Genomic DNA, 26,519 nt, shown 5'->3' with positions numbered 1-26,519 from the left:
CAATGATGAGACCAGAAATGAATCAGCGACATGGGAGAAAGAGGTGGTGAAATCCTCTTACCTTTTCAAACCCTGCAGGGACATCCTCTGGAAGAGAAAAGCAACATTATCAGATGTTATACTGAACCGATGTTTAACTATAGCTGTGATTTTATTAACCCTCGTGTCATCCTGCGGGCCAAAAATAACCCGGTTTAAAGTTTGAAAGTGTGGGAAAAATATATATATTTCACAGGGAAACTTCTGATGTCCACATTTTCAGAAATTTGGGGAATTTTTTGCTGAATTTTTGGATTTTTTTCAGACAAGGAAATCTTTTTTTGGTGCCCGTAATTGAAGACAACAAGTATGGAGTCACAGGAGTGCCACATCAAAATATAAATAAATAAATAAATGTGGAAATGTAAAGAGAAATAAATAAATAAATAAATGTGGAAATATAAAGACAAATTAATTAATTAATTAATTAATTAATTAATAAAAAGGAAAATTTTGTCTTTGCTTTTACCTTTTCTGCTCTTTCCTTTTATTTATTTCTCTTTATATTTCCACATTTATTTATTTACTTATTTATTTATTTATTTCTCCTTATATTTCCACATTTATTTATTTATTCATTTATTTATTTATTTCTCTTTATATTTCTATGGCAACTCTGTAAAGTAATAATAACTTGGGTACATTCAATTAAAATGCAAAATATATCTGTGAAAATATGAATGTTTTCTGTAGATAGAAGTAGCATCTTTATTCTATTTTATGGGTGCACTGCAGATTTTTTTCCCTTGTAATCTCGTGGTTGTCTGTAATTTGATAAAACGGGGAGATTCCGGGGAAAATCTTAAATGATGCTTGTTTTTCATGATGCTGTAGAGATATTCTATCATCAGTCCTTCCCTCACCTGTTTCACCAGAGTCTGATGCTCCTCTGATTGGCTGAAGTAGCTGCCAATATCTTTTGCCGTGACTGAGCCCTCCTGGCATCGGCTCATCCAGCCCTGGTACTCTTCCTGTTCTGGCAGTCGGTCCCAGAAGATCTTGAACGCCTCCCATATGGTCTCCTGGCACACTGGTGGGACCAAAGAATGGTACCATGAACACAAAAAAACAAACTGACGAGTACCTGCTTTCAAAGTAAATCATTTGTCTTGGGCTGTCACTAAAGCTCTACATTATTATTCTGCCAAGGAGGTGGAGTCTCTGCCGAGTCATGTGATAAATCTGTGTTGGTTTGTCTGTATGTCTGTCTGTCCGTCCGTCTGTGTGCAACATAACTCAAAAACGTTCCAACAGATTTTGGTGAAATTTTCAGGGAAAGTCAGAAATGAAACAAGGACAAAGTGATTAGATTTTGGCAGTGATGCAGCTTACAGTCTGGATCCACAGATTAGATAAAGATTTCTGTATCATTGCAAGATAGCGGCACAGCGTCACTGTAACCATGACAACATCATCTGTATTTGCACTGGTATGGCACTAAGTTACTATTATATTATTCTATTAGTTGGGTTTTCAAAATAAAAGCGTTAATGTGAATGAATCCATCATCATAATTAATCTGATAAAAAAAATAACGCAATTAACCCATCTGCAGCGCAAAATGACTCAAAATCCCTGAAAGGTCTCTGGCAACGCATTTTGGGCAGTTTGTCCAAGTAGACTTACCGCTGCACATGTGGAAATGGGCAGTTAATCTGGTGGTGATTGAACCAAGCAACTCACAACTCGAAATGGAAGACTTGAAACGTCTCAGTGAGAAATGTGAACGATCGAACAGTCAAGTATGGAATTATTCATACTTCTAGCTCTTTGATTTTGACTTAAAGTTACTTTCATTTAACCAGCAAGGTGTTTTTGTGACTGGAAATGACACAGGTGTTTCCCAAAAGATAATAAGATGATGTACCAGAGGCATCATTAAGGAAAAAAATATTTCTCAGCTTTTGTTTATATTTAAAAGCAGTTTTAAGTTAAAATTTGCTATGGAATATGAATAATTTATATATATATATATATATATATATATATATATATATATATATTCACATATATACAATTTTATTAATAATGAACTTTTCATTTAGGCAAAATCTCAAAGTGCTACATTTAAGATATAAAACAGATAAAAGCAAAACAGTCATGTAATAAAAACAGAGCAATCAGATAAAATAACAATAAAAAATACATATATTTCCTTCTTTCTTGAGTCTGTGCAACATGAAACGCGGTTAATATAGATTAAAAATGGATATTTAATCGTGATTAATCAAATTAATCCACAGCAACCCTGTGATTAATCTGACTAAAAAATTTGAATCATTTGACAGCATTACTATTTATCCCGATTTGTTTTATTTGTCTTACTTCTGTCTAATTTCTTGTTTTATACTCAATTTCTTGCATTACTGCCAACTCGACATGCCTTTTTTAATTGCCCTCCACTGGACAAATAAAGTTTTCTGACTCTGAAAACAAGTGAACGAATGATTTCGGTCCTACAAAAAATCTTCTGACTTATCAGGACTTATTAGTCAGAAATTATACAAGGAACGATTGATTAAATTGTGGGGGTGTTTGAGTCCACTACACATTTAGGTCACGTGATTCAGTATCTGTATATAACATACACATGCAGAACACACGCCTGTCCTCAATGCAAGGTAGATTGTTATTAAAAATGCCATCATGTGACAGAGCAGCCTTAGGGTTAGGGTTACTGCGCTCTCTGAGTGCTGTTCTTGTATTTCTGTATTTAAGGCTACAAAGCCGCTCTACTTGCTCCCCATCAGGGAAATAAGATCATCTTTATCTACTTCAAACAGTGTCAGACGTTGATGTTCTTATCTGGAAGCTCTGAGGCCCAAACCGAGGCTGGGATCTGATGCGGTAACGTGGAAACGTGGTTGTGACATAACTGTGTTTTCATGAGTCAGCCTACTGGGCTCCCATCCAAAACACTGATCAGCCCACAGACATATGTTCTGATCTGCTTCCCTGATCAACGCCGTCTGAGACACCAGTGGACACCTCCAAATCCAAATCTCACTTACGTAACAAACCTCAACTTTTCACCGTCACAGACAGACACAAAGTCTCTCGCTGTCGTGAATCACGCTAAATCTGAAGCAGCAAACGTCTGTTCTGTTTAATATTTTAAACATTCCCTCACTGCAGTAAACAAAACCCCTTCTTTATAGCTGCGTCTTAGGTGTCAAACAAAGAAATCTAACAAAAAAAAACACATTTTCTCATGCAGCTATCTGCCAGTGGTGGAAGGAGTATTTAGTGTATTTACAACTAACAGTAGCTCCACATTTATAACAGTACTTGAATAAAAGTAGCATCATCAAAACTGATGATCAAAAGTAAAAATATGTGATAATCCATCTACAGTATCTGGAAAATTATAGCATTATTCTTAGTTGTGTTTATTAATTAAAATGTCTTGGTGATTATTTAGATTAATTTTAATTTATTAGCATCTTTTCCATTGGATTTTTGCTCAAATATCAGATCGCTTTGATTATGTAAAGTACACATCTTGTATGTATAAATTCATCTAACCGTTTGTTGCCTATTATTGATTGATTCTTAACACTTTACTGCTGTTATACTTGGTTGAGTTGGAACTAACTGAAAATATTTTCTATTCAATTTGGTTGTTTATTCTACAACAGGATACAATATTTTATGTTTAACTTACTAAATAACTTGACTTTTGTTTGCAAATAACACACAAAGTAGCTACATTTGTGGAATAAATGCCGTAAAGCAAAAAGTGGAACATTTCCCTCTATAATGTAAGAAAGGAAAAGCTAGAGAGCAGTCGATGACGTGAGTAGAAGTACCTCAAATGTGTATTTCAGTACAGTATTGTCGTAGATGCAGGCATTACATTACATGGCTGGTATCTAGTCATGCAGACATACACCTCGTGTCAAAAGTTTTAGGACACTTTCTCATTCAACGAGCTGCTAGTGGCGTAACACACACAAATCCCTGACCGGGTTTGTCGGCTGTTGCATTGCATTGTGGGTAATGACAAAGAGCGAACGCTGGAGATACATAAGATGATTTCTGTGGCTCAAGTTTCATCCTGATAAGTGCAGTGCCAACGAGTAAAGTGCTCTTAAACAGTATAAATAAAGCACAGATGTAAAGGGAATCTTAAACACTGTGTGGATTTATTCATTTATTTAACTAGATCAGTCCCACAGAGGTTAGAAAGCTCTTCTTCACCTGGTGGGTGCAAACCACCAGGTGAGCGAGGAAATCTTCCTCCTTTGCTAAATGGGTAAACCGACCCCATCAGTGCAACACAGTCTGTTTGGATGTTAATCTCATGAGGCCTAATTGCACAGACTGGCATTCTTGGACCTGGGGAATCCCATTCTGTTAACTCAGCAGAGCTTTACACTCCTGCCTACTGGACAGCTGCGTCTTGGGGAAAAGCCACACTGGGGGGCGACCTAATCTAATCGATTTCAGTTTGTTGTTGTTGTCCTGACCCCACCTCCGGCTGTTCGCGTGTCCTCAGACCTCGACGATGACGGTCAGATCGAAGACAAATCCACAGAGATTCATGTCTTACCTCTGAGGTGGAAGTAGCTCAGGTGGTTCGCAGCGACTTGCTCGAGGGTCTCTTGGGCACACAGCTTGACTCCGCTCGGGAAAAGGATGTTCCTCTTCCGTCGAGACTCAACCGCGTGGCCTTCATGAGACGCCTTCACATCAGATATACGAGCGATACGTGGAAACGGCGCCGGCTCCTGAGCGTAAGGCAGGGATCCCATAGAGGATCCTTCCAGTGTCGCATCTGGGGCACCACAGCAAGAAAAAAAGTTAGTTAAATAAGTCACCTGTGCTTTAACCATCGTGTCGTCCTGCGGGTCAAAACTGACCCAGGTTAAAGTTTTAAAATATGGAAAAATATATATATTTTCACAGGGAAACTTCTGATGTCCACATTTTCAACATTTTTTGGACATTTTTTGAACATTTTTTGGTGAAAATAAAATGTTTTTTCAGAACATTCACAAAAAAATAACCAAAATCCAACGAATTTTGCTGGATTTTGGTTGATTTTTATGTGAATTTTCTAAAGAAAATATTAGAAGTCTTACTGATAAATATGTAATCACTATTTTTAGGATTTTTTTGGGAAGATTTTTACTAATTTTTTGAAAATATTTACAAGAATTTTCTTGCCAAATTTGAGTTTTTCTTTTAAATAAACCTTTTAGGGGAAATTTTTAAGGAATTATCGGAACTTTCTTCCTGAAGGTTTTGCAAATTTTCTGAAATTTTTGGATCTTTTGTTGAATTTTTGGATTTTTTTTCAGACAAGGAAACTATATTTTTTGCTGCCCGTAAATGAAGACAACAGGAGGGTTAAATAAGTTGTGAGCAAGAAGACTGCAAGTTAACTCTTCATACGTACCGGTCCTTATGTCCAGAAAAAGGGCCACTAAACTAAACACAACAACATAGAAAACACATCTCCAAGATGCGAAGCTCATGTTAAATCCGCGATTGTGCTTTAAATCCGTGGACTCGGAAAAGGATCAAGCAGATACGTGTTTCCTCTCAAGTCACGTAACATCAACGACAACAACTTTTTACAGGTTTGCATAGTTCAGAATTCTCCGGAGGCAAAAGAAGAACAGAAGAAGCGGCTTCCTGCTTCCCTCCGGGGCTGAGGAGAGGTGTGACCCACGGCGATGAGGGGACGGCAGCTCCTGGCTCAGGTAGATAGGCAGATGGCTCGTGGAGAGAGGAGGATTTTTTAATGCTCTCTAATCCTGTTTACTCTAAGCCTTTTAGAGGAGCTCGCCAAGAAGTTACTGGAGCAGCGCTGGGAAAGGGAGGGCGCTTAGTGTGGTGGAAACGTGGACGAGGGACGGGGCAACAAAGGCCGCACGATCAAGCGGCAAGATGCGTAAACACGTTAGGAGGAATCTCAGGGAGGTTAGGGATTGACTGGAAGGATTCGACACGAGTCATTCAGCTGAAGGACAGTTTCTGGCATCGGCTCAAGTCAAGCAAATCCCACCCAGAAGTCCCATCAGTCCACACGGAGCAGGATCATACGGGGAAGCAAATTTAACTGTGGCTGGTTAAAGAAGTGAATTGACAAGAAGCTTCATTAAAGGATTCCTGCACGTAGCCGACGCCGTCCACGCCGCTGAAATCCTCTCAGTAGCAGCAGCAGTGAGAGTCGAGGGCTTAGGAGTCGACCTCTGACCCCAAACTCCAAAATCTTGTTTTCAAAAGGGGAAATCTGCCTCCTCTTTTCTTCACGTAGCTGCGTTAGATATGGCACGGCAAAAGAAAGAAAAGGAGAAGAATGAGGCAACTAATGAGGGCCAAAAACTGCAGCAAAATCCACAGAACTGCTAACAAGCTCATATTCAACATTTAACCCTCCTGTTGTCCTCATTTACCGGCACCAAAAAAAACTGTTCCCTTGTCTGAAAAAATCCAAAAACTCAGCAAAATATTCCCCAAATTTATAAAAATTTGCAAAATCTTCAGGAATTAGAAAAATTCCTTAAGTTTTATTAAAAATCCCCCAAATTTGGCAAGAAAATTCTTGTAAATACTTTCAAAAAATGAGTGAAAATGTTCCCCAAAAAATCTTGAAAATATCTAAAAATGAAGAGTAAAACTTCTCATATTTTCTTTGATAACATCCAGAAAAAAAATCAATGAAAATCCAGTGAAATTCGCTGGATTTTACGGATATATATTTAATGACTATTTTTAGAGTATTTTGGGAGATTTTTACTCATTTTTTGAAAATATTTACAAGAATTTTCTTGACAAATTTGGGGGATTTTTTTTAATAAAACTTTAAAGGGAAACTTTGAAAGAATTACTGGAATTTTCTTCCTGAAGGTTTTGCAAATTTTAAGAAATTTGGGGAATTTTTTGTTGAATTTTTGGATTTTTTTCAGACAAGGAAAAAATATTTTTTGGTGCCTGTAAATGAAGACAACAGGAGGGTTAAGCTGCATCTAATACTTGTTGGGATATTCAGCACCATCTCCTGAACCATTCTACTAAAACAGCCAAAAAAAGACCAACCAGTGGAACTGAAAATTGCTTTTTTAGTGCCAGAAACAGAAATTATTTCCCGTGTTTTAGATTTAGTTCCAAACAGATGAACCATTCATCAATGAAATGAAGATGTTCTGCATAAATCATGGAAAAGGCAAGTCTATTCTTCAACATTTCAGCAAATATGTAAGTGCTTGATTCCACAAAAACTGAAAAAATGGAGCCAAACAGGCCTTAGAAGCTGCATTCTGGCAGTTTACTTCATGTACTTGTGCATTTCGGAATGATAAAGCTCACGAACGCTCCTTCTGACGTCACCGTAAGCCAGACTGTGCAGACAGTTCAGTGGTTTGCTGTTCATATAATTTTAGTTAGAGACACCGTGATCGCTAACTGGTTGTGACACATCAGCGTCCAGCATGGTAGGAGGATTACTGACAGACTGTGAGGGGATCTGACTGAGGAACGGTAAAGACACCTAAGCTGTAACCCTCTGCACACATTTTACCAGCATGCATTGCACCGTACGCGCGTGTTAAACAGGAAAAGTTTTGGTCTAAGACACAGTGTGAGCAAAAAAAAAAAAAAAACAACTTCGAGGCTCAAAACAATTCATTTATCAACCTTTAGTGCTCATCTTTAGTGGTCAACCTTGAACAAAAAGTTTTCAACCAGTAATTCATAGGGCTGGACCCGAATATCCCGAATATCCCGAATATCCGAATATTTGTTCGCTACAGCGGAATCCGGATATTAATTTTCGTATCCGAATATTCAGCTCCTCCATTCCTGTTTGTTACCACCACCCAGGCGTGAACTAACCGTGACGTCACCCGTTGGTTTCAACGCCAAGAAAATGAAGCCCGGATTTTGCTACTTCCTGGTCGCCGTTTTGGATTTTTTGGAGCCAGTGATGTAAAAAGCGTCATCAAACAGACTGGATCGGAGAGCAACTAGGAGCAGGATTGGCTGAGGACTCTCTTGTCCCGCCCACATTTTACCACAGAGGCTTCTGTTGCTGTCTATCAAGTATAGCCACGCCCCCTGGCTGGGCCAACTTTAACGATTTATTTAAAATTCAGTATTGATTTATTTTAAGATCGGCCACCTGATCTCTCATTTTGACCATGAAAACTAACGGGAAAAACATCCTGAGCTGTAGAGCATCAGTCTATCAAATTTTATTTTTTCCAAAAATGAATTGTGGTCTATGGAGAAAAAGCTTTTTGGAGCCAACCCTAGCGGACGGCGTGATATTGCAAGTTTTTGACACTTCCGGGTTGGCTTCATTTTTGGAACCAGATGCTACGTCCATCTTTATATACAGTCTATGCCACCACCCGAATGGCCGGGTGGCTGCCGACTCTGACGTCACGCTTCACTTCGTTGCATAAACACAAGACAAGATGCCGAAGACCTCCGCTGTTTGGGAATTCTTCAGTTTAACTAAAGACAAAAGGAAGGCAAAATTTGGACCCGGGAGACCAGACGAACGGATCCGAATATTCGGGCCGTCTCCGCCACAAGCGCGCCCGCCCGCCCACCACCGGCCGGACGTTACGGGGCGGAACGAATATTCGGATATTCATCTTTAATAGGGCCCGAATATTCGGAAGCCAGAAACCACTATTCGGGCCAGCCCTAGTAATTCATAGAGCAGACTGGAATCACTAACTGCAGCAGGAAAACCAACAGCAGGACATGAAGTTTCTTCTGTATACTTTAATACGACATTGAAACCAAAGGAATCTTGGCATCAGTACCTGTACATTCAAAACACGTCTAAAAAAACTTTGCATTGAAGACATTAGTAGGCGTTAAGAGACAAAAACTTCTGAACAAAAAGGGGGAAAACTACGAGACTATCCAGATCGATCTCTGCCGGGGAGAACTTAGGCAACAGTAGTGGAGGACTTGAACGTGTCGTGGGTCATAAAGGGTCTTCATTCAGGAACAAACGGTAACATGCCAGTGCGTGTTCACCCCTCAACTTGTAGCGAGCCACATTCATGCTAAATTCAATCTAGATTCTTATATCTTTAAAAGGAAGTAGTTTGACTGATGACAGCACACACCTTTCTATAGTTTAGATGACGTGAAAGAAAACCTGTTCACCCACATTTTCCACCAAAGTGTTTCTTTACATTATAATTACTGTGTCTACAGAAGCTACTGCTTTACAAGAAAGGGTCGGCTGATGGCGTCAGTGATGGTATACAGTAGGCTGCACTGGTAATTTAACAATTACAGGGTGTCCCAAAAAAATTGAAGAATTGCTTAAAAGTTGGTTGCTCTTTTTGCTCAGAAAAGTGTAATCACTTGTACTTTTCTGCTTTCAGGAATGGACGTGCCGTTTACTGCAACAGAAAAGACGTTGTGTGTGTGAAAGGACGCCCAAAGTCAGTCACATGTGAACGCACAACGTGAATCTGTTAGAAAATTTCATAAACAAGCGCCAACGGGAAAGCAGATTTGGACGTGGCATAAGCGGCTTCAAGAGGAATCCCGTTTGTGTGGGGAAAAAAGGATGTGGACGGCCGTCACTTTCAGAACTTTTAGAAGCAGCGCACACATTCAACATCTGTAATGATTCTGGAACATTATAAAATTACCATTCCCCAGAGTTTTTCATTTGAAATTTGCAGAATAAAACATTTTATGTCCAAAATACACCTTATGAAGCATCATTTTCTCTTGAGGATGTAGTCACTCCCATTGTACATTTTTTTTCGACACCCTGTAGATTTGGTCTGTTATTTTGTTGTCAGCTGACATCGCAGCGTCCCACTGTTATCTTTGGGTCTAAGATCGCAGATATGCAGTCGGACGCTGAGTTTAGCTTTGATGCAAGAGGCTGACGGGATAACAGAGTGAGGCACAGGCCTGAGGCTTTACTAGTTTGTTTCTGGAAACTTCCACGGACTGAATGCGGAGCCGGTAAAACTGCTGTCACTGGGAAATTCATGGCTGAGAACTGAACTGTTAGCTAGACATTACATAAAACGCCAGAAAAGCAAATAAACTCATCTAAAACTGATTCTTCTGTACAAAGTGTGATTTACCATTGCTACACTCTTCTCAGTGTCCCTACATAAAAAAAATAAATACAAATACTCCCTTTTTGTAAAATATTCCTCAGAAAAAGCAATCGGTAAAAAGTCTCGGGGTGTACAAACATTTGCATGTTCACTTTAAGCCTCTGCAGTTTGATGGACAGGAACGTGTTGGTTTTAATTATTCACCAACAGACCCACAGATAGTCCAAGGTTTACGTGTTTTGTTCAGGTCGCTGTAGAAAAGAACAGACTCTAGCTTCAAGAAAATGCTTTCAGTTCAGGCTGAATTGTCCGTTGCTCAGTATGAGCAGTGATTAACGACGGCTACGGGAATGTGACGCAGCAGTGGAGCCGCTCTCACGCTTCGTCCAGGTTCTGATATCGGTGAAGGTTCAGGATCAGATCTCTGATTTCATCTCGTTTCCTTCGAACCTGCTGCCGTGGAAACCATCGTCGTAGACGTAGAGGGAGGTCGAAGTGCACCACAGGGTCCTGCAGGTAGAATCAGTCGCCGGGTTAATGCGGAATAACGGGACTTTTTGTATCATAGCTGACATTTTTGCTGTTTTCAGGCCTAAAATCAACATGAAATTTGTGGAATAAATACCGTAAAGTAAAAAATTGGAATGTTTCTCTCTAAAATGTAACAAAGTAAAAACAATAACCGTGAGTACAAGTACCTCACATGTGTACTTCAGTACAGCATCAGAGTAAATGCAGGTATGACATTACATGACAGGTTTGGTTTTAAGCTTTCAGAGTTTGAGATGTCTGAGGTACCTGCTGTCACCTCAGGATTGTAAAAGTGAAGGAAAACAATTACTAGAACTTCTTTTTATTTTTAAAGCGTTATCAACAGTTTTTGTTGCAACCACCTAAACAAGTAGTGCCAATAAAACCTCTGATGGTCACAACAGCTGCTGAGTTTTTACTGTAATCTAAAATGCTTTGAGCAGCACCAACGAAATTACACCCCCTGTCAAAAGTTTTAGGACACTGCCTCATTCAAATAAAGTAGAACCTGTCCTACAACTTCTGACAGGGGGTGTATTCCATCATATGGATGTGATCAGGGCAGGACTCTGATCATACATGTAAAGTTTCAGGCAGATTGGAGCATGTTCAGGACATTTACACAGCATTTGAAATTTCATGGCGAAGGATCAAAATTCCAGAGGCCGCCACGGACACGCTCTTTGACTTTGGAAAAAGATTTTAATAACTTTGGATCATTAAGGCCTCCTGTATGTACTGGCCCAATTTGAGGTGAATTGGAGTTTCCCCCTAGGAGGAGTTCGCTCTTGATAAAATGAAAAAATGGGCAAAATCGGACTTTCAACGCAAAATAGCTCACTTCCTGTTGGGTTTGGAATGTGGCTGTCACTGACTTTTTTGTTCAGCCTGATGTGCTGCATATGTGTACCAAATTTGGTAGATACACCCCCTGTCAAAAGTTGTAGGACAGGTTCTACTTTATTTGAATGAGAAAGTGTCCTAAAACTTTTGACAGAGGGTGTACGTTCAACCCCTCAACATATGAGCGATTCAAAGGGGAAACTGCGAATTTTACAAGTCAAAAAAACCCAGAGGAAGCCCACACATGCATGCAAGCCATGCAGAAAGTTCCTGGGAAAGCCTGGACGCAAACTGGGGATCTTCTAGCTGCAAGGCGACAGCTCTAACCACCACCCCACTGTGCAGCCCACATTACAAGACAGCAGACACGAAATCCTTACCTTCAAAAAACACTCGACGTACTGAAGGAGGTAGAGGCCGCAGTCGCTGCTGTTGTCCTGAAGGGGGACTTGGCAGTGTGAGCTTTTCACCTGATCGGGACCAAACTCCCTCGATGAACCGCGACGGACCTCCCACTCTGACTGCAAGTACCTGACAGACGAACACGAGTTACTTAACGACACGTCAACGCAAACAGACGGATTTAAGGCACCATACTTACTCTCTTAAGAGCTTGACTACTCGCTCGTGAAGAGAAAGTTTGAGAGAATCCATGATGAGAATACACGGCCTACAGAGAGGAGAGATGAGTTTAAATCCACTCAACCTTCACTCAGGTTAGTGGAAACACGACTACGACGAAAGAGCAGAAAGCAAACTGTGACACACTCTGAATCTCTCTTATCTAATGTGCAAAAACAAAACACTACAATCACTTTTCTTAACTGTGTGTGAAGCTTAAATGGGCATTTTATCCGTTTAACAAAGTCTGCACACAGACCGTGAAATCCAATCTCAAGCGGTCAGTCGAGACTTAAAACACATTCTGAAAGAAAGAAAGAACACATTCTGAACTGAAAAACAGTAGAAAAGAAAACAAACTTAATTTTTATTTTACAGATTTTCCTTTTTTGGTTCAATTACAGAAAATATTTCGAAAAATGATGTTTAAAAAAAATATTATTTCACGTTAAAAAGCTGAAAAACAGCATAAAACTGGGAAGACTGTCCACATTAAAAGTCTTGGCAATTTTAAAAAAAACAGGAAAAATCAGTAAAATAGAAATTTTTTGGGCTGTTTTTCTATTTTTGTATTTTGAATATACATGGTTTTTTCTTCAAATATTAAACCGTGGAATAACTGTAAAAATGACTGCAAATATATGCAAAATGTTTATTAATTAGCTGTTTGTGGATTTAAAAACAGTAAAAGCGTGTAATTGAAGTTTACAAGGTAAAAAAAAATTATTTTTTTCAGTCAACATATAAAATGACTGAAAAGTGTAATTTTTCACTGTGTTTTAAAACAAAAATATCTGTAACTTAAAACAGAAAATCTGCAAAACATATTTTTTACACCATTTTTTCAATTCCTAATATAGATATCTTTCTTCTTTGAATATCTCTAAACCGAGGAATGCCATTTTTCTACCAAAGCAGCACTTCAGTAGCCTAGCCGCGCTAGACAACCCACGGCAACGAATTTAATTCTCTGCCAGGGTGGGTCTAGTTACCCTCCATAAGGCTCGAGGCTGGATTCTCCTAAAACTGGCCGGACCAATCACCATGAAGTGTAGAGTCAGAAGGCGGGCGTAACGAAGTGACGACAGAGGCGCGACGATTCTGACAGAAACAACCGGCGCACAATAAACAGTTATCTTTGGACTTGGCTTTGGCCACAGCCCTTAAAGATTTGAAGCTAAAATTCAACCTGAAAGATAAACAAAGGACGGCACTGAAGTGTTTCATTGAGAAGAAAGACGTATTTGGACTTATGCCGACGGGATATGGCAAATCCTTTATATACCAGTTGGCTCCGCTGGTTGGGAAGCTAATGGGACTTAGCCACAATCCGCCGGCGCTCTAGGAACTCCGTCAGCCTATTTGTTGCGCTGATTGGTTGTGTACCTACCCAATTGCTGCAGAGTGATTTGATAGACAACCTTTAAGCCCGCCTCCCTCCCTGTCGAGCGGCCCTAGACCCCTGTGCCTTCAGAACATGGGTCTAGCGCGGCTAGGCTAGCACTTCAGTGTATTAAGAAGCTTCAAACAACATCTTGAGGTGAAGTAATCCTTACATACAGCCTGATGAACGAGTGTTTGAAATGTGATGCACGTTTATTCGCTTTGCCAGAAACACCACATGCCGTTTACTCTGGACTTTAAAACCATAAGAGGACAAGTCAAAAAGATTGTACTCAATGTTTAAAAAGCAACTTTGTGCAACAAAAATTCAAACGCAAAATGCATCTTAAAGGAGCATTTCCTGCTTCAGTGACAGAATTATTGCACAAATATTGACCAAACTGTCAGAAACGAATGCTGATTAAGGAGGTTGTGATTTCATCGGCACCACAGATTCCACTGTGGAGGTCAACTGACTGATGATGAACTCAAAGTGAGCATGAGAACTCACACTCAATGTTGAATTTGAGTTTATTAATAATCGAGTCCAGCTGTCCGGCTCTCAAGGCTAACCCTGCTAGCATGCTACGTCTGATGGACAACAGCTCGTGCGCTGCCAAAACATTCCAGCTGGAGCACGCGAGCTGCAGTTTCTGAAAGCACGTTTCCATAAATAGACTTCTGACAGTAATTGTTTGGCTCAGAGTGCGTACCAAACGGTGGAAACTTCATACCCTCAGTTTGGAACAAATACAAGTGTGATTACAGCCCCGCTATGGACGTAAAGAAGGTCTCATTTTCATACGTCAAGCAGCTGAAAGGTGAAACTTACCTCTTGCAAACTGTCTTTTTCTTGCATGTCAGCTCTGTGCAGTTCTGCAGAGACACAATTAGACAGATTTGCAAAAACAGATAAAGACAAAGTTGAAGGCAATTCAGAAAACACTGTTATTCCCTGAGAGCAAAAAAAGGCCTTTTTTCTTACTACTGGACCAGGTGGTGGCTCTTTGGTGGGTTCTTTTGGAGCATTTTCTGAAACACCTGAAAGCAAACATTAACATCAGCTTTGTCAACTTGAAATTAACCTTAACCCTCCTGTTGTCTTCATTTACAGGCACCAAAAAATACCGTTTTCTTGTCTAAAAAAAATCCAAAAATTCAACAAAAAAATTCCCCAAATTTCTGAAAATTTCAAAAATTTCAGGAAGAAAATTCCAGCAATTCCTTAGAAGTTTACCTTAAAAGTTTTATTTTAAAAAAAAATGGCAAGAAAATTCTTGTAAATACTTTCCAAAAAAAATGAGTAAAAATCTTCCAGAAAAATCCTAAAAATATCTAAAGTGATTACACATCAGTAAAACTTCTTATATTTTCTTTAAGAACATTCACAAAAAAAAATCACCCAAAATCCAGCGAAATTCACTGGAGGAACATTTTTAACATTTTTTTCCCCCCACTAGAAATGTTCACAGATTTCCCAAAAATGTAGAAAATGTGGACATCAGAAGTTTCACTGTGAAAATATATATATTTTTCCATATTTTCCAACTTTAAAACGGGTCAATTTTGACCCGCAGGATGACACGAAGGTTAAAACACGAACAAAAAGCAGAAGTAAGTGACTTTTACACGCTAAAGACAGATCCTGGCACAGAATGCAGGCATCACTGAGTCAGACTTACCTGTCTCTGGCTCCACAGCGTCACTGCGGTTTAACGTAGGTGGCGTCTCTGCATTTTCACTCGTGCTTTTACTTCCTTGGGCCTCATCTTGACGCTGTGACTCGCTTGTCCCGCTGTGGCTTTTTCCCTTCTGCGATTCTGAATCCGTCCAGGCCTCGATTTTAGGCTCCTCCAGTCCAGGAAAGCAAATGACGACTAAATACCAGTGAGCCCTAAACACAGAGACAGGAACACACGTACTTAGCAGCGTCCCAGTGGAGTGTACGCAGCCTTTCCTGTATTTAACTTACTCCTGATTGACGGGCACAAACAGGAAGTCTTTTTTGAAGATGTCCACGTGTCGCGTCCACGTCTTCACCCGCTGGTGTCGTCTCTGCCGCTGACAGCTGAGTGGACAGAAAAACAACATTTCATACTGGGCCTCCAGATATAATAAACTTGTGCTGCACCGTTTTAATCCACCAAAAAGCTGAACATGTTAAGAAGATGGTAGCGAATGGAGGCAGAGCAAATTCTGTTCTTTTTATCCACACATTAAGCTGAATGCAACATTAAGCTCATAACTTATGAAGTGACTGGATGTGTTGCTTGTCTTTTTGTGAGAACTGTGTTGCAAATTCAACCAATATCTGTGAATACCTTGCGATTTTGTTCAATCACCGTGGTGCGCCAGCTTTTGTGGAAATGGATTGGAGCATGTTAAAGAATTAGTTTAGGAAGAAATATTGTCAATTAAAATGTTGAAACACGTTCTAAAAGCTGAAAAAAATGCAACATCTCAGCAATTGTCACTGTCTCCTGCAATTTCATAGCGACAAACACGCTTAAAACATCTCAACTTAGATCTTAGAAGTTAGATTTTTTAGAAAAGCTGCTGTGAATTTAGGCATTTTAGGGACGCAACAATCTGGAAAGAAGCCCTAAAAATCCTGGATGGACTGGTAAAAGGTAGTTTCAAACAAACAGAAATACACGCCGTCTTTTTTCTTTGATAAACTTCAACAGTTTATCAGAGGTAGAAGCTAAAAACAATGAGAAATGGCACATTTTCAAGGTTTCCACAGTCTTCAAGCTAACCACTGGAAGGTGGATGGATGAATGGATAGATGGATAAATGGATCGATGAATGAATGGATGATAGATGAATGGTTGGATGGATGAATGGATGAATGGATGAATGGATGATAGATGAATGGATGGATGAATGATAGATGAATGGATGAATTGATGAATGGATGAATGGATAGATGAATGAATGGATGGATGATAGATGGATGGATGGATGAATGGATGAATGGATGAATGGATGGATGGATTATAGATGGATGGATGAATTGATGGATGGATGAATGGATGGATGAATGATAGATGAATGGATGGATGAATGGATAGATGGATGAATGGATGGATGAATGGACAGATGAATTGATGAATGGATGGATGGATGAATGGATGGATGATAGATGAATGGCTGGATGAATGGATGGATGAATGGATAGATGAATGGATGGATGGATGATGGATGGATGAATGGATGGATGATGGATGGATGAATGGACAGATGAATGGATGGATGGATGAATGGATGATGGATGGATGAATGGATGATGGATGGATGGATGAATGGATGGATGGATAGATGAATGGATGGATGGATGAATGGATGGATGATAGATGAATGGATGGATGATGGATGGATGAATGGACAGATGAATGGATGGATGGATGAATGGATGATGGATGGATGAATGGATGATGGATGGATGGATGAATGGATGGATGGATGGATGGATGGATGGATGGATGAATGGATGGATGGATAGATGAATGAATGGATGGATGGATGGATGGACAGATAGACAGACATTATGTAGAACCATTTTTACATACTGTTGGTAACACCTGGGGAAACACTGAAAAATGTTTTTTAATGTTGACCCCAGGTTTATTGAACTTCTGTACAATAAACAGTTAAAGGATGAGGGACGTAAAGCTTCCAGTTATACGGATGGTCGTGACCGTTACTTACGAGTCGCTGTTGGCGCCTTCGCTGGCGTTGTCCCTCCGTGTCAGCTGCTTGTAGAAGAAGCTGCTGAAGATGTGGGAGCGCTCGGCCACGGCGGCAGACGCGTTCTGGAGGAGGTATCTGATTCAAACACACATCAACACGTCAATTCAAAACTCTCTTTACCACAAACTCACAAGGAAACAAAGTCAGTTTATTGTCTTCCGATTAGAAACGTGTTACTCACTTGAGGTAAAAGTCAATGATGACATCATTGAGGTACTGTCCACTGTCAAGGCACTGCAGGTCCTCCATTGTTACCGATATTCCTCCTTTCAAAGGCGGAGGCGGAAACTGGATCAACCTAAGCGGAGGAAGAGGAGAAAATAACGTGCCATTAGTGGACCATAGATGATGGATCTGATCAGCAGCAGCATGTGTGTAGAAAAGCATCTGCAGTTTTAGAAAGGTTACAAAAGTGCAAAAACTGACCCAATTAAATACATAACATACACTTTCTTCATGAGAAAATTCAGTGTTTCACCTTCTAGTTCTACTCATTAACCCTCGTGTCGTCCTGCAGCTCAAACTGATCCGTTTTAAAGTTTGAAAATGTGGGGAAAAAACATATTTTCACAGTGACCATTTCCACATTTTCAACAGTTTTTGGGAAATTTGTGACCATTTTTTGGTGGAAAACAAGTGGAAAAAAAAGTTTTTAACAACAATCACGAAAAAAAAAAATCAACCAAAATTCAGCGAAATTCACTTTCAAGGAATTATTGGAATTTTCCTTCTGAAGGTTTTGCAAATTTTCAGAAATTTGGGGGATTTTTTTACTGAATTTTCGGATTTTTTTTTTAGACAAGGAAACATCATTTTTGATGCCCATAAATGAGGACAACAGGAGGGCTATCGTTAGTTTATAATGTCAGCGCTCCTCTTACTCTACATAAAAGCTACTAAAACACTCCACTAGTGACACCCAAATGACTACAATATCTTTATTCCTGAGAGAAAATGACAAATCCTCATTTGGGAATCAGATGTCAAACCCTGCTGCATTATTATGGAACAGTGTAGGTGACTGACCTGCGGGCCAAACCCTGATGTTTATATTTAGTCCAGCTGGAGTCTGGTTTGCACAGCGACACAGAGTAGCATCCTTTGGTTCTACGATGGCACAGTGTGTATGCAGGACTGGGCTCCTCCTTCTTCTTCTGTGAGAGAAAACGCCCAGCAGGGGACACGAAGATGATTATTAAGAGGAGAAAAAGGTGTTTTCTGCCAAGAGTGTTGCTTAAATTTGCACGCTATACTCACACTTGTGTCAGGATTAGCAAATTTTAGATCTATTTTGGGTGTATACATAATTTAAATATTCAGATTACTCCCTTCCAAGCTTCATTTTAAAGAGTCACTTACATCAGCGGCAGGTTCCGGCTCTTGTTCCTTCTGATCCTCCTTTGGGTTCAGTTCCGTTTCCTGCTCTGGTTCCGGCTCCGACTCCGACTCCTTCGGTGACTCCTCCTCCCGCTCGGCGTGCGTTACGAGGCTTTTGTCTCCGTCAGAATGCGAACCGCTCGTGTCTTCGTTGAGTTGGGGGTCGGTGCTCGTCACGCCCAGCATGGAGAGCAGGTGGGAGTCCAGCCCAGTTCTTCTGATCAGCTCCAAGCTGTCATCCAGAGAAAGAACAGGAGAGTGGTCGTCTTTCAAACCGCTCACTCTGTCCATGTCGCAGGTTAGGATAGCTTCTCCGTGTGCCAGACTATTGAGGCAGTCAATGTCCAGTAAAGAGCGCAGCAACGCTCCCTCCATCCCCTCCAGAGGATCTTTGAGAGTCAGCAGGACGAATGGGCTGGCTTTCCCTATTAGAATAAAATAAAATAATTAAATTTACATTAATTTAAGTTCTAAAAAACAACTGCATGTTGTGGAAACGGACTCAAGAACTGGCAGCTTAGATTTAAAAGCATTCAATGAGATGAACTCAGTTAATTTCCAGTCTTTCTGCAACATATTCCAGGAAGAAGGTGAAGATAAACTAAAGCCTTTTTACCCGCTTCAGTACGAACACACGGAAATGAAAGCGACGAATGATCTTATGAACGGAGCGAGTGAAGAGCACGACTTTCCTGTGCCGTTAAGGAGCAAATGCAGGTGGGCAGCAGTCCAAGTATTGCCTTATATATGAAGATATACCAATGATGGATCCTTCTGGTGGCTAAAGCTGCCATCCCACCCGAGAGCAGAGCTCACAGCGGTGTGTTGACATTTTACAGTTGGTAATAAACCTTAAAGAAGCGTGGTAAACAGCGTCAACCATTCAAAGACTTTCAGCAGAAGCATTCATGGACAAAAGATCTCCGTAATCCAACACAGACAAAAAAGTCGGACACTTCTGTTTGCTCGGGACGGATCGTGAACTTTGTGTCTCACCAGCGTCTGCGTCTCCATTGTAGTTGGCGCACAGATGGCTGAGGTCCTCCTGGATTTCAGCAGCAGCGGTTTCCGACAAACACAGCAGCAGGACGGTGGCAGGACAGGGCTCGTCGTCGTCGCTGAAGCGAATCTGTCGTGCCTCCAGCTCCTGCTTCTCCCAAACGCTGTACCTCCTCAGCTCCTTCCGCTCGAAGCTCAAGACCAGCGCAAACTGCTCGCTAGCGTCTGAGGACGACAGGAGGTGCTGTTAGCATAAAATACAGCCGATCTGCTGCCACTTTATGAACCATCTCGACCTCTTGTAAAAGAAAACAGTTCAATAGACGCCCCTGATTTAGAGGACCCAGTGACATATGACATTTAACTGCCAAGCCTTTTCCATGTAGGTACGACTTTCTTTAAACAAGTGCATTTAAAGTATTTATAGAGTTTACAATAAGTGGGATATATCAGTTTACAAAAATCTAACTGTTAATTAGGAATGTGTAGTATATGGCATTGCATTAGTAAAAAAAAAGGTCATTCCACTGCTTAGATTATTATGAAATATCACTTAAATCAAGTGTCACTGCTCATTTTTTACTATTGTGGCACAATCTGTTTTACCTGAGCTAACTTCATGTGTTCACAGGCGGGAGTGCATTTGGCTCTCGAGGGTCTAATCCGAGTCCACAAACACACTTAAATAACTGAAACAGACCGCTAAGCTGGGAGAGGATGGTGTGCAGACAGCTTGACCGAAAGAAGACGAGATGGTTTCTCTTTGTGTCGACATTTGTGCGACGACAGGCAGCAGCTTATGCTCCTACAAACTGTGTGATCTGACAAGCTGATCAAGGAATATTCTCTACAGGACTATGAAGGAAAGACGAGTGTGGAAGCAAACTCAGGAGGCTCTTTATCATTTATATATATATATATATATATATACATTTATGCATCCTTCTAGTATTTGTTGATGTTTATTCAGATCAAACTCCCATCAGCAGTGTGACCTCTGCATGTGTCTCACAAAAATCTCAGCATATGCATGAGTTTTTTTTAACCCTCGCGTTGTCCTGTGGGTCAAAACTGACCCATTTTAAAGTTTGAAAATGTGGGAAAAAATATATTTCCACAGTGAAACTTCTGATGTTCACATCTTCAACATTTTTGGGAAATCTTTGAACATTTTTTGGTGGAAAAAAGAAATGCTAAAAATGTTTCTTTAAGAACATTCACATAAAAATCAACCAAAATCCAGCGAATTTTGCTGGATTTTGCTTGATTTTTTTTTGTGAATGTTCTTAAAGAAAATATTAGAAGTTTTACTGATATATATGTAATCACTTTACATATTTTAAGGATTTTTTGGGAACATTTGAAAATATTTGCAAGAATTTTCTTGCCAAATTTGGGGGATTGTTTAAATACAACTATTAAGGGAAACTTTTAAGGAATTATTTGAATTTTATTCCTGAAGGTTTTGCAAATTTTCAGAAATTTGGGGAATTTTTTTGCTGAATTTTTTTTATTTTTTTTCAGACAAGGAAACAATATTTTTCTGTGCCTGTAAATGAGGACAACAGGAGGGTTAAGGTTAAGAGTTGGAGCCATTTTCCACATCAGGACTCAGAGTGAAGACTATAACCACCAAGACTAAAGTATAATAGTGACTATTTTTTAAAAATGACAGTATTACCTGTCAGTGGTATCATGATTTTTTCCTCTGCTATCTGTGAAGGGAGAAAAAGAAGCATGACACGATCAGATTCTGATGAGGATACGGAATCAAAAATGCCTGTATTTGTGTCTTATCTCAGTTACCACGATGCCTCCGTTCGCTTTCCCCTGGTAACCTCCACAGTGCAGAGCGGAGAAGGCCAAGCCCATGCAGGAGTAGCTCAGACAACCTGTCACTGAGTGAGGAACCTCTCCGGCATCGACTTGCAGCACCTGCAACACAGAAACACATGCAGTCTGTGGAGGACGGTGCAGGAAGGGCGATGTGGCGGCAAATAAAGCATCACAGTGACACCCACAGCACAGCCAGAAGAAGCCGGGAAGACTCTTTGTAGAAGCTTTGTGAATTTGTTACTTTGGCACCATCTAGTGGTGGTGATCGTAACAACCCTGGGCAATTTATGTCGGGAAAACTGGGGTAAACATCCATCCATCCATCCATCCATTCTCTGCTTTATCCTCACTAGGGTCATGGGGGTGCTGGAGTCTATCCCAGATGACTCGGGCGAAGGCAGGGGACACCCTGGACAGGTCACCAGTCTGTCACAGGGCTACATATACAGACACACAATCACACCTACGGGCAATTTAGAGTAACCAATTAACCTCAGCATGTTTTTGGACAACAAGATCGCGGATACAAGCGGCCGAAATGAGCTTCCTCCGTAGGGTGGCTGGGCTCAGCCTTAGAGATAGGGTGAGGAGCTCAGACATCCGGAGGGAGCTCGGAGTAGAGCCGCTGCTCCTTCGCATTGAAAGGCGCCAGTTGAGGTGGTTTGGCCACCTGATTCGGATGCCTCCAGGGAGACTTCCTCTGGAGGTTTTCCGAGCACGTCCGTCTGGGAGGAGACCCCGGGGCAGACCCAGAACTCGCTGGAGAGATTATATATCTCGTCTGGCCTGGGAACGCCACAGGATCCCCCAGGAAGAGCTGGAAAGCGTCGCCGGGGGAGGGATGTCTGGAACGACCTGCTTCGCCTGCTGCCCCCACGACCCGGCCCCGGATAAGCGGAGGAAAATGGATGGATGGATGGATGTTTTGGACTGTGGGAGGAAGCCGGAATACCCGGAGAAAACCCACGCATGCACAGGGAGAACATGCAAACTCCATGCAGAAAGATCCCAGGCCCAGGCCGGGATTTGAAACGGGGATCTTCTTGCTGCAAGGCGAAAGTGCTAACCACTACTTCACTGTGCAGCCCCTGAGGTAAACAACTCTGCTTAAAACTTTTCACAGCAAGAACTTGGTTGTCTGTTCTGTCTCCTAAACGCACAACAAAAAGAATCCCAGTGAATTTCGCTGGATTTTAGTTGATTTTTTTTGTGAATGTTCTTAAAGAAAATATTAGAGGTTTACTGATATATATGGGAATCATTTTACATATTTTTACTCATTTTTTTGAAGATTTTTACTCATTTTTTTGAAAATATTTACAGGAATTTTCTTGCCAAATTTGGGGAATTATTTTTTTAAAATAACCCTTCTAAGGTAAACTTTTAAGGAATTATTTCTTCCTAAAGGTCTTTCAGAAACTTGGGGAATTTTTGGATTTTTTTCAGACAAGAAAACAAGATTTTTGGTGCCCGTAAATGAAGACAGCAGCAGGGTTAATCTGGGCTCAGTTTAGAAACACGTCTGAAGCTTGTTTTCCCTGTTTTTTTAATAAAAAGTGCACAGACATTATTAATAGAAGATACATTTGTGATGTATTGAACCTGTCTGGATCAAATAGGACACATTCCACTAACCTGCATGTCCTCTATGTGGGACGCTCGTTGTCTGGCAGCTTTCACTGAGGACTGTCCCTGTATTACCGTGTCTTTCACACTGGCCAACGTATGGATGGCCTGAGAAACAACGCCGCTCTCCTCATCATCGCTGGACAGCACGACTGGAAACAAGCAGAAAAGAAGAATGAGGGCTGGTGTGAATTCACCGTAATGGGCTTTAAAGCAGAGTAAGGACAGTAGTGATCCTGGGAAAGACACGTCGGTAAATAGAGCTACTTAGACACTCGAGCTGCAGAAGACAAGCCAATAAAACGGCAGAAACAACAAAAGACAGAGGAAAATCTTTTACTGCGAGACAAATGGACAACGCAATAAAAACGGAGCACTCTTCAGTCCGCTAAAGACGATGCGACGCAGAGAAACAACTGAAAATGAAGCAGAACGATTCTGTGGAGCTGAAATGAAATGAAACTCTTTAGGTGTTTATGATCGGACCTGCTCAGGACAGGAGACAGTAAAACCAACCAGACGAGTCCTGTCAGTGTAAAGTCATGTCGACGTTAAATCAGGGAGATTTTATCAGTTCAGATCACAAATGTGGGGAATGAGTCATTTTATGTATATGATAGATAATAATAAATTAAAACAGCTGATGTATGTTTGCAGCAGTGGGTCTTACAAGGTTAAGTGATCTAAACGGGTAACAGATTTTGGATTTTGGTGTTTATTAAGCAAATGATTAGTTGAAAGTAGTAAGTGGTACCTCTTACATGTAAACATTAGGGCTGGCCCGAATAGTGGTTTCTAGGGCTGGTCCCGAATATCCCGAATATCCGTTCGCTACGGCACTATCCGGATATTAATTTGGTATCCGAATATTCGCCCCCCCACCCCCCCACCCCCCCACCCCACCCCACCCCCACCCCGATGTCACCGGGCGGACAGAATATGCAGTGTTACTGTCTTCCCTCCACCTTCTGCCCACATCTGCTCAATCTCGTCCTGTGATCACATAAACATATACACAGATGTTGATGTGATCACCCCCTCCTCCCCCAGACGAAAATATTCGGAGCTCGTCTCTTCCCTGCGCCTTCGCGCCCATTTCGGCTCATTCCGCCGTGTTCTTTGGCTCATTTCGGCTCCTCCATTCGTGTTTGTAAACACCACCCAAATGGCCGGGTGTGGCTGCCGACTCTGACGTCACGCTTCACTTTGTTCCATAAACACAAGACAAGATGCTGACGACCGGTGTTTGGGAATTCTTCAGTTTAACTAAAAACTAAACACGAGGGCAAAATGTGGAACCGGGAGACCAGACGAACGAATCCGACTATCGGCCGTCTCCGCGCACGCAAACTCCCACCCCACTTCAGGTGGGACGTTACCGGTGGAACGAATATTCGGATATTCGTCTTAATAGGGCCCGAATATTCGGAGGCCAGAAACCACTATTCGGCCAGCCCTAGTGGTTTCTGGTCTCTGGATCACAGGATGCGATGAGTCGATATGAGCCGATGTGGGCCGAAGGCGGAGGGAAGACAGTAACGCCGCATAACGCCCGATAACGTCCGAATATTCGGATACCAAAATTAATATCTGGTACCGCCGTAGCGAATGAATATTCGGATATTCGGGTCCAGCCCAAGTAAACATCCACACTGGCCTCAAAACTCCAGTCTAGTTCAAGCTCTATTGCATAACGGAGGATATATTGGTGTCTATGTCATAACTTGGGCTCTGAGTGTCTGAATTGTGGCGACTGATTGTGTGCCCTGATGCGTTTCAGTGGAAGAACGTGCGATAATGAACCATTTCTTTTCTGGGCATATACTGAATGCTTTCAAATCAAGATGCTGTCAAGATTTTGCTAATGAGTTGCTATACGGCTCACACACACACAAAAGGCACAGCTTTCTTAGAGGTAGAGAAATGAGCAGGTTAGAGGTAATTTCTACTCACTGGGTTCAGCAGGGCTGGCCTGATCGTCTCCTCCGACCGTGAACTGCACGATGCAGCGGTCCAGGTTCTCCAAATCTACGTCTTCCCCACTTTCCTCCTGACAAATACTGGGCGGTACCGGTTCCCCGTTTCTGCCATCTTCCCCGTGAGGCGAAGCACGCTCTCGCGGTGGCGTTTGGGGCTGCTGGTTCCATTGCACTGCGACTGGAATCTTTCCTTTTCCTCTTCTGTTCAGACACCACAGCACACAGGGCATTTACCAAACAACTCGGAATGAAGCGGCACCGAACACAGGCACATGTTTAACCACAAGAAGAGTTCCATTTAGCCTTTTTCAGACAATTAGCGAGTTCTAACACTCAGAACCTCAAAACCTACCAGCAGGTTTGAAAGGTATGTTGTTATAAAAAAATTTATCAAAGCCAGAAACAGTAAAAACAGAACAAATCTGCAGATATTCAACTTTCTGACAATCGTTAAACGGCTCATCTGTGACGCGCTGCACCGTCAGGAATATTAGGATGGAAAAAATGAACTATTACTCCAACTGATTGTGTGAAAAACAGAATTCTGTGCAGAAGTCAAACCATTAATGACTCAGCTGCAACCGACAGTCACTCGACAAAAAATCCGAGGACTTTTAACCCGTTGCGCTTCAGTTGCGTTGCAGTGTCCCGCCCGCGGTCTGAAACTGCAAACGCGATTATACAAACACTATAGGCCGATGGAAAGCTTAGATTCTCATGAATCCGCCGGTATAAACCACTTTCAGATGTGATTACCACAGCGGGTAATATGAACACATTTGTCCAACAAACAACGAATATCCATCCATCCGTTCTCTATACACGGCTTCAACGCACACAGCGCGACTCACATTTCCAGGTTCATTATTACACACAGATGAAAATATTCCACAAAAAAACGGCCATAATCCAACCTTGGACATCCAGACGACACAAGCCAGTAAAATATTTTGTCCAAAACATGTCTTGAAGACGGTATATGATATGATCCATGAATAGGTTGTTTTCAAGGAAATGCACCTCGCAATGCGCGTCCAATATTCCCTGCATTTCTTGTCATATTTTTATTTACAAATAGAAAATTAGCGATTTTTTGTACTGAAAATGGCTGGAATTGACTGCAGCTTAAGCGAAAAATAAAAACTGTATTTACACAAAACAAATAGAAGACAAGCATGGAATCCACTAAAACGTAAGTAGTAAAGAACTTTAAGCATATAAAGCCCAGATTTTTGGCTCTTTTCTGGAACTTTCACTTGGAAAAAATGCTACACATGTTGCTTCATTGTTTTAAAATAAGCAATCAAAGTCTTTCTACTCTTTTAACGATTTAATTCATCAGAACTGTTTTCTGATTTAACACTACTTCTAGCCATGGCTGTGCTGTGCCCACAGATGTACAGGACTTTCTATTGCAAGATGACAAATCAGCTTAGAATGAGTAAAAATGTGACAAGAGCAGAAAACAGCCAGG

General features: G+C 41.1%; 2 protein-coding genes across 3 annotated transcripts in view; both read right to left on the bottom strand.

Moving 5' to 3' along the window:
• impg2a (interphotoreceptor matrix proteoglycan 2a) overlaps nt 1-6,556 on the bottom strand; it is a 39,826-nt gene extending 33,270 nt beyond the window's left edge. Inside the window, exons 1-4 of one of the 2 annotated variants that reach the window (XM_051959215.1) lie at nt 5,441-6,556; nt 4,592-4,816; nt 903-1,069; nt 62-87 (exon numbers count right to left, since the gene is read on the bottom strand). In XM_051959215.1, the coding sequence (XP_051815175.1) occupies nt 62-87; nt 903-1,069; nt 4,592-4,816; nt 5,441-5,519 (497 nt within the window). In that variant the 5' untranslated portion in view covers nt 5,520-6,556. The remainder of the gene's footprint in view (nt 1-61; nt 88-902; nt 1,070-4,591; nt 4,817-5,440) is intronic. The other variant, XM_051959216.1, reaches the window with a different exon arrangement.
• Nucleotides 6,557-8,761: 2,205 nt separating this feature from the next.
• senp7 (SUMO specific peptidase 7) lies at nt 8,762-25,246 on the bottom strand. The gene is made up of 16 exons (XM_051959089.1): nt 25,020-25,246; nt 23,076-23,218; nt 21,411-21,539; nt 21,286-21,319; nt 19,602-19,829; nt 18,588-19,030; nt 18,255-18,382; nt 17,410-17,526; nt 17,187-17,303; nt 15,448-15,543; nt 15,158-15,369; nt 14,461-14,516; nt 14,308-14,351; nt 12,073-12,141; nt 11,852-12,002; nt 8,762-10,607 (listed from the first exon to the last, which is right to left on the bottom strand). The coding sequence occupies exons 2-16, from the start codon at nt 23,079-23,081 to the stop codon at nt 10,473-10,475; spliced, it is 1,965 nt and encodes a 654-aa protein (XP_051815049.1). The 5' UTR covers nt 23,082-23,218; nt 25,020-25,246; the 3' UTR covers nt 8,762-10,472.
• Nucleotides 25,247-26,519: the final 1,273 nt, after the last annotated feature.

This window comes from Acanthochromis polyacanthus, chromosome 14 (genome assembly GCF_021347895.1).
Source record: "Acanthochromis polyacanthus isolate Apoly-LR-REF ecotype Palm Island chromosome 14, KAUST_Apoly_ChrSc, whole genome shotgun sequence".
In the NCBI taxonomy this organism is placed as follows: domain Eukaryota; kingdom Metazoa; phylum Chordata; class Actinopteri; family Pomacentridae; genus Acanthochromis; species Acanthochromis polyacanthus.
This window is presented reverse-complemented; position numbering and strand designations above follow the sequence as displayed.

Coding starts and splice junctions, on each gene's coding strand:
- senp7 (XM_051959089.1), bottom strand. Junction 19,031..19,601: donor CAATGGAGACGCAGACGCTG/GTGAGACACAAA, acceptor TTATTCTAATAG/GGAAAGCCAGCCCATTCGTC. Junction 10,608..11,851: donor ACGTCGAGTGTTTTTTGAAG/GTAAGGATTTCG, acceptor TTCTACCTGCAG/GACCCTGTGGTGCACTTCGA.